The 7,482-nt window shown below is 38.8% G+C and overlaps 1 protein-coding gene across 2 annotated transcripts in view; it reads left to right on the top strand.

The window, feature by feature from the left end:
* Positions 1 to 276: 276 nt before the first annotated feature.
* Positions 277 to 7,482, top strand: part of mapk8ip2 (mitogen-activated protein kinase 8 interacting protein 2) — a 42,934-nt gene continuing 35,728 nt past the window's right edge. Inside the window, exon 1 of one of the 2 annotated variants that reach the window (XM_046863835.1) lies at positions 277 to 969. In XM_046863835.1, coding sequence (XP_046719791.1) covers positions 899 to 969 — 71 coding nt within the window. In that variant the 5' untranslated portion in view covers positions 277 to 898. The remainder of the gene's footprint in view (positions 970 to 7,482) is intronic. The other variant, XM_046863836.1, reaches the window with a different exon arrangement.

Here is a 7,482-nt window from a genome sequence, read left to right as displayed (position 1 = left end):
ATGGAGGAACGTTATTTTTCTTTTTTTCTTTGTACTGCACCAGATGTGCGGACAACTAAGGCCTTTTTGTAGAAATCTAGAAACTGTAAATTAGTCCACCTGTATTTTCATGGCCCTCACCTAACCTGCTTTATAAACATCACAGCCCTGATGACCTTCAATTCATTTGAGAGGAACACCTTGTTCTTAGCTCTGCACCTTCCCATAACTCAAATCCAGTGATGAATTCAGCTTGGTATAATCATTTACTGATGTTTGAATGCTTCGTTTTTGTTTCACTAGTCTAAAAAACATTGTGGATGGTTGTTAAAGACCTCTAGGCCTATAATTGCTGTGCTCATCAGAGATTGCTGCTGGGCGCGGGAGCGCGCATAGTTAGGGGGCGCGCACGCCGCCGTGGTCCTCGCCTGATCTGCAGCGCGTTTCTCTGTAAGGCGTCACGCGCTCCCAAGCCCACGCACGGCAACAGCATCATCACGGTGCAGATCTTCACGCATCCGTGTTGTTCAGCGAGATCGCTCCATCATCAACCTCCGAAAGCGCGCTCCGGCTCCCGCATCCCGCAGACTGGTGCATGGCCGGATCCAACCAGGGCACTGAGGTTATTCATTTATTCATCACGCATCATCAGGACCGTTTTATCCTCCTCCCAATATTCTTACAGCTTCTGGCATCGGGTGTGATGCTGCACAGCGGATGAATCAGAGAAGTCGGGCCCGGTAATTGCATCCGCAGTGTGGCCGGAGACAGGAGAGGCGCACGCACGCACGCACACACACACACACACACACACACGCAGACACACACAGAGCGGCGCTTGGTGCGCGTTTGCATCCGTCCCCGCTGTCTGTGGATGGGCTGCGCGCCTCCGCAGTCGCCTCTCCGACGCGTTTAGTGGATGAAGATGGCGGACAGAGCCGAGATGTTCTCCCTCTCCACCTTTCACTCCCTCTCTCCTCCGGGCTGCAGGTAAGCAACGTTAATCCTTCAAACCCTTTAGCTTTTTTTTTCCTCAGATTTATTATAAGATTAAAACAAAATCCATTTATACCTGCACCTCTTTTATGAGAAAATATGGTGCTGGATGGTGATGGATGATTATTATAGCGTCCTTGATGATGCGTCTGCTGGTTTTTGTAATTGTGTTAAAATAATCAACTCTCATCCAAAAAAAAAAAAATTAGTAAATAGTCATGAAGACGAGATCTATTGAAGGTTATTATTGGTTTCCATGGCGCAGGATCCGTTTCCATAAGGAGAAAGGAGGCCCACGCCCTATTGGGCTAATATGCAAACTGTAAACAGGGTAACTTCCTTCATATCCAGGAGTGTTTGAGAACAATAGCCAAGTTGTTATTCTGTAAATGGCTCTAGGTCTTAAACTGCTTCACCTTCTCTGTGTTTAAAGGCATATCTGATAAGCATCATGCAAACGTAGATTTAGATAGACAGCCTTATACATAAGTATTGATTTGTCTGCTTTATGAATAAATGAATAGGATGGTTTTACCACATTGTGTGTGATTGCTGTTATAAACAGTGCTGTGGTTCCCTTAATCTTTTGTCTAAGTTTTTTGGACTGTGTGTGACTGAAAGCAAGTGATGTACGAGATCCCTTTTTTTTTTCCTGGGAGCGGCCAGTGTTGCAATATAAATAGTAAATAAGGAAACAATAACCTAAAATCTAACACATATAAGCATACACAAACACACACAGACACACAAACACAGGTCCATAATAATGCAGCACTGTGCTCAAGTCTCTGTTTTGTTCTGAGTAAAGGAAGTTTCCTGGAAAGGAAAGAGGAAATTATATATATATATATATATATATATATATATATATATATATATATATATATATATAAATTAAAACAAGGGTACTCATACTTAAAAATATATATACTCTGGCACAAAATCGCATTTTTCACGACCTTCTAGTGGGAAAATCATTCTGATAAAAGGTTATAACAGACACGTGGCCAATCAGAGCTTCACAAACTGATTAAAGCAGCTTGAGTAAGCGAGTAATAGATGGGGAGACCACCCTTAAACAGAAATGGAGGGTTATTAAAAATGGCAGGTGAAACAGATCACCTTGATGTCTTTCTGACTCATTCGTTCGGTCTCTACTGTCTCTTTTTCTGTAAATGAATCTCTTTTATCCTTATCCAGCCCTGAGTGTTGTACTCTCTCTCTCTTCCTCTCTATCTTTCTCTCTCTGTTATTCCTAATGCTATATATTACCTCAAACATGATTTCTTATTCTGTCTTCTCGTCCTCCTTTTCCTTTAGCTCATTGCTGAAACAGCTGCAATAATAGGCCTTTCTGTGTTGTCTCTAATGCTTTAGGATATGGGTCTTATAATGGAGAGAGAGAGAGAGAGAGAGAGAGAGAGAGTGAGAGAGAGAGAGAGAGAGAGGGTTGCCTGAAAAGAAAAAGAAAAAAGCCAAGAATGAAATATAGGTAAAATGGAAGGACTCTATCCAGTCTCTAATACGTTATGTTTGAAAGCAATAGTAAATATCATTATTTTTTTCTTGACCTATTTAAACCTATGAAAAGAGAAAATGGCTAAATCCATAATAACATGCTTATTGATACACCAAGAATAGCTTTTAAGGTTGCATGCAATGTAGATAATAATTACAACTGTACAGATAGACTCTATTACAATATAAACAATAGAAATAGAAATTGTCAGAGGGCAAATGCAGAGAGAATCATTTCTAAATGATGTCGCAACAATTACCAAGAAGATATAATCTAAGATATAACTCTAAGCTAATAATAATTTATAAAATATATCATATTTAGTATAATGAAAGTATTGTATCAGGTGTTTAGTCATTAAATCAATATGATACAGTTGTGTAACACGATATTTTCTCCAGCTCCTCGATTCATGATGCTTTACTAATTCTGGGTTTGTTATTGTATCTGTCCTTAAAAGGATGTTTTTCTAAGCTCATGACTATGTCAGTGCTGTTGTGGCCAATTGATTAAATTGAACCTTCACGGTAGGGGGAAGGAACATCCAGTTTTATTCCTGATTTCCTCTCCTCACATGCCTCTTCAGCTCCCCCTTCATTTTACATTTATCCATAACAATGTACAAATGATGCAGTAATCCACTACCAGCACTGAGCTGAGCAGCTGAAGGTTAAAAGCATTTCTCAAAGGCTCCTGGGATTTGAACTCGTGACCTTCTCATCACTAGGGCAGAACCTTTACAGCTGAATGACCCTTTATTCTCTTCACAATTCAATAAAGCACAGTAAAGTCTTCGATCTGCATGTGTGTGTATGTGTGTGTGTGTGTGTGTGTGTGTGTGTGTGTGTGTGTGTGTGTGTGTGTGTGTATTTGTGCATGCTCGCTTAACCGCTGATTGAAAATCGAGCAAGTCAGTTTCCTTTTTAAATTAAACCTACTGTGGATTAGTCTGAGTGTACACTTGAATACACTCAGGAAAATACCTGATATTGTATATGTGGAAGTTCCAGCTCAGTGGGAAAGCAGTAAATCACACCACCAAGCCGCCACTGTTGGGCTCTTGAGCAAGACCCTTAACCCTTAACTGCTCTGTTGTATAACAACGACAGAGTTTTAAGTCACTCTGGATAAGGGTATCTGCTAAAAGTCATAAATGTAAGTGTATATAATCTGAAAAGATGGCAGCTTTGTTAAACAGTAATCTAGAAAAGGTCATTTTAAAACACACTGCCCTTTAAACGTTTATTCTTTTGACCAATGAGGATTGTATTTGTCTATATTGATGTAGATTTTAAGATTATTTAGATTTATTTTAAAGAAAACAATATTCATTCATTGCACTTTAGTAAGTGCTTTGTCCTGGAGAGGGTCACAGTCAATGCTTAGTCTATCCCAGGAACTCTGACTGTCAGGTGGGAATGCACACTAGATGGGTCAATTTAGAAACATTTTTTGATCCTAGAGAAAAAAACATAAAAAACATGTGAAACTGGCGAAGCTGAAACTATAAAGTAGCAGCGCAATCCACTGATGCCCAGAAACAATAACTAAATAACAACTACAATAGGAACTCTTTAATTTCTTCATAAAGGTTTTTTTTCTCAACCTGATCCAATTAACACTTCTATAATATATGCTATGGGATTTAAACCCACACTAAAATCATCAGCATATATCACAAATGACTGTAAGGACTCTTACTTCCTTTTCTCTTTGTTAAAGTCTCTGCTGACAAAAGTGGCACATATAGATTTCAGACATAATGAACAACCTGTAGAAAGTGCAAACGATGTGTCCATGTACAAGCTGTAAATAAAAAAAGAATGTAATTTGGGGCAAAATCAAGGCAAAAGAGCAAGACACCTCGTTAGGCTTCTTGGGTGTGTTTTTGGGTCGGTTGGGTCTGATTACATCCAGATTCAGGCCAATTTGAGAAACTATTATTACTACATTACTGGTATGCTCTTTTTTGCTGTATAGACAATAATGGACAGAAATCCCATATGTTTCTGTTTTTGGCACCACAGGAAGTTAACTAATGCAGCTTAGTTTTATCTGTGGGTCAGTGATTCTGTGTGTAAATCTCAGGATGGTGCATTTAGTAAAATATAGAATGTAAAAAGGAATGAAACAATGAAATCAAACCATTGGTACGAGCAATTAATGCACACATATTTATACACAATACATACTGGATGCATATACACATCCATTTAAACACTGATTCATATTGAGCATATCCATACCACCATATCCATATCCAACACATTTCTGGAGGTGGAAATAGACCAGAAAACCGCAGGAAACATAGAAGGACAGGGAGAGAACATGTGAAACTCCACAGAGACGGAAATCCAAGCTCAGGCTTAGACCTGAAACTATATTTGAATAAAAACAATCTCATCTTTAATGTAACTGACCTGATGAGTGTCAATGATCATGAAGGGTTCAGCTTTACAAACTGTGAGTTTACTCAATCACTTGGCATAGTAAGTCATTCTGAATGTGGGAGTGTATGTGTGAAAAAGGAAATAAAGCTACAGATGACACCTCATTGCTACGTTGCTATGTGAAAATACATTGCAGGCTTTTATCTATAATGTGTAAGAGGCGTGAGTTCTGTATTGGACACGTGACAATGGCATTTCGGTGTATCAACCTTATTGCAGCACATGTCCTTCGCAGTGACACACAGAAAACATGTGCGTATGCATTCACCCATGAGACAGTCAGTCATGCAATCAATCAGAATGGATCATGTTTCCAGCAACTAATACTGTGTGTCATTTTTATTCACTTCACTTGCTGATACCATTTAAATAATGACTTAATGAACCGAGACACAGTGAAAGCTTAGTGCCTGATTTAATGAAACCATTCACATGGAAATGCAGACACAAAAATGCAGAGATTCCAATACTCTCATTACTTGTAATGCAATTATTTGATCAGCTTGATTACAACATTAAAATAACAGTAAAAAATGCAAAGCAGATCCTGAGATAAATCATGTATTTTGGAGTCTTTGTAGCTCACAACATACATGGTGTCTGGCCAAGTGTCATGTGACAAATCACAGGACTTGTTTATTGAACTGTGTTTGTTAATGTAACAATCTCATCATTTAGTTTAAAAAAAGTCTATAGAAAATAATGTTTGCTGCAGATGGACTGTGAGGTTTCATCAGGATAATACAATAAAACTTTAATATTATACCCATTGTCTGGAAACAAATGTCTGATCCTGTTCTCGGCTTCATCATTATGCATTATGCATATGATTAATGCAGGGCTCAAACTTGCAAAGCTTTATTTTCAGCTTTATGCTCACAGTCTCTTATAGCTGCCATGTAATTTTGTTTTTGAGTTTCTTCCTATGCGCTGAGGCTCTGATTCTGTGGGAAAAAATTATTTCTAGTAAAATGCTCCAGCAGTTTCAAATGAGAATAATGCAAAATACAGCTACATATAGTAGAAAGAATCTATAGATCGTTTATTGGTAACATTGATATGAACAATTTACCACCACACTTATGTTATTGGAGATGGGAACTGGGTTTTATATAGAAATCAGAACAGAGCAAAATAATTTAATCAGCTATTTTTTTATTGTTATATATGTTATATATGGAAATGATTCAGTCATTTTCTAACTGTAGTGCAGCCAAACTACTGCCATATTGTTGAATAATCCCCTTTTTTATTTTTTGTGCCCTTTTCTGTAATCCTTCTGTTGCTTCCATCATCTAACTATCGTGTCTCATTTCTTACTATTACATAATTTATTCAGGCACATGCCATGCAGTGCTGCAGGCTGTGTGTGTGTGTGTGTGTGTGTGTGTGTGTGTGTGTGTGTGTGTGTATGGACACATACTGGCAGTTTTTAATGAGCTTCTTCATTATTGAGGCTTAAAGAATCCTCTTCATTGTTTGAAATAGAAAAGAGGAGGAAAAGGAGAAGCGAGAAAGCCCATACACGTTATATGCTGTTGAATTATCGTGAGGGTTTAAATTTACCGTAGCATTCCCTCATATCATTTTAACTGGCAACCACTCTGGTAAGCATCTCTCTAGCGCAGTTTATACAAAAAAGGTGGGTCAAGTACTCTCAAATCTCACTCGATTACTTTTCATTTCTATGAGTCTGTAGTACCACTGTACCAAATAACGTGCTACACGCAACTTATCATGTACTATTACTATTATTATTTATTGATTATATTACGTATTGTTATTGCATGCAGGTTAATATGGCAAGATGTAGCATAATTTCTTGAAAAGATAGCATACACGTACTATATGGTTTCTCTCAGATTGCTGACTTGAAACCGAAGATGAGTCAGCGATTGAGCTTGTACTGGTAGGATGTAGTTGTCATAGTGACAGCTGTTAAAGGTGACCTCACCCTACTTAACGAGTTCAAACCCTCCGGGAGGTTTTCCTGCTAATGGTGTGACATCAGCCCTTAGCCAGCACTGGTGGTCATAGCAACAGCGGATGACGGGCAGCTGATGTTACACTGCAGAATGCTGATAAGGCCCTGCCTACTGTATTAGGGAAGGAGTGATTAGAGATTTCAATGTGGGCCACTTGAGGCACTGATTTCAGGGAGGGGTTGAGATGTGAGATTCTACTAAATATTATGTCACAAGACACACACACACACACACACACACACACACACACACACACACACACACATTAGGCATTAAGTATTGTAAGTATTCAAGTCTAGCTTTTAGGAAAGGTGCTTATCCCAACAATTTTTGGAAGCTGGGGTCAGAGCACAGGTTCAGCTTTGATACAGCACCCCTGGAGCACACAGAGTTTACAATCTTGCTCAGGGACCCAAGAGTGGCAATTTGGCAATACTAGGGCTTGAACCCCAAATCTTCTAATCAGAGACTCAGAGTCAACCAGAGCCTTAACCACTGAGCCACCACTTTTTATTGTCTGAGTTTAGTTTGTGACGGTCAGGTAAATTAAACC

This window comes from Silurus meridionalis, chromosome 13 (assembly GCF_014805685.1).
Source record: "Silurus meridionalis isolate SWU-2019-XX chromosome 13, ASM1480568v1, whole genome shotgun sequence".
In the NCBI taxonomy this organism is placed as follows: domain Eukaryota; kingdom Metazoa; phylum Chordata; class Actinopteri; order Siluriformes; family Siluridae; genus Silurus; species Silurus meridionalis.
The sequence above is the reverse complement of the archived record's forward strand: the minus strand, read 5'-3'. Positions and strand labels throughout refer to the sequence as shown.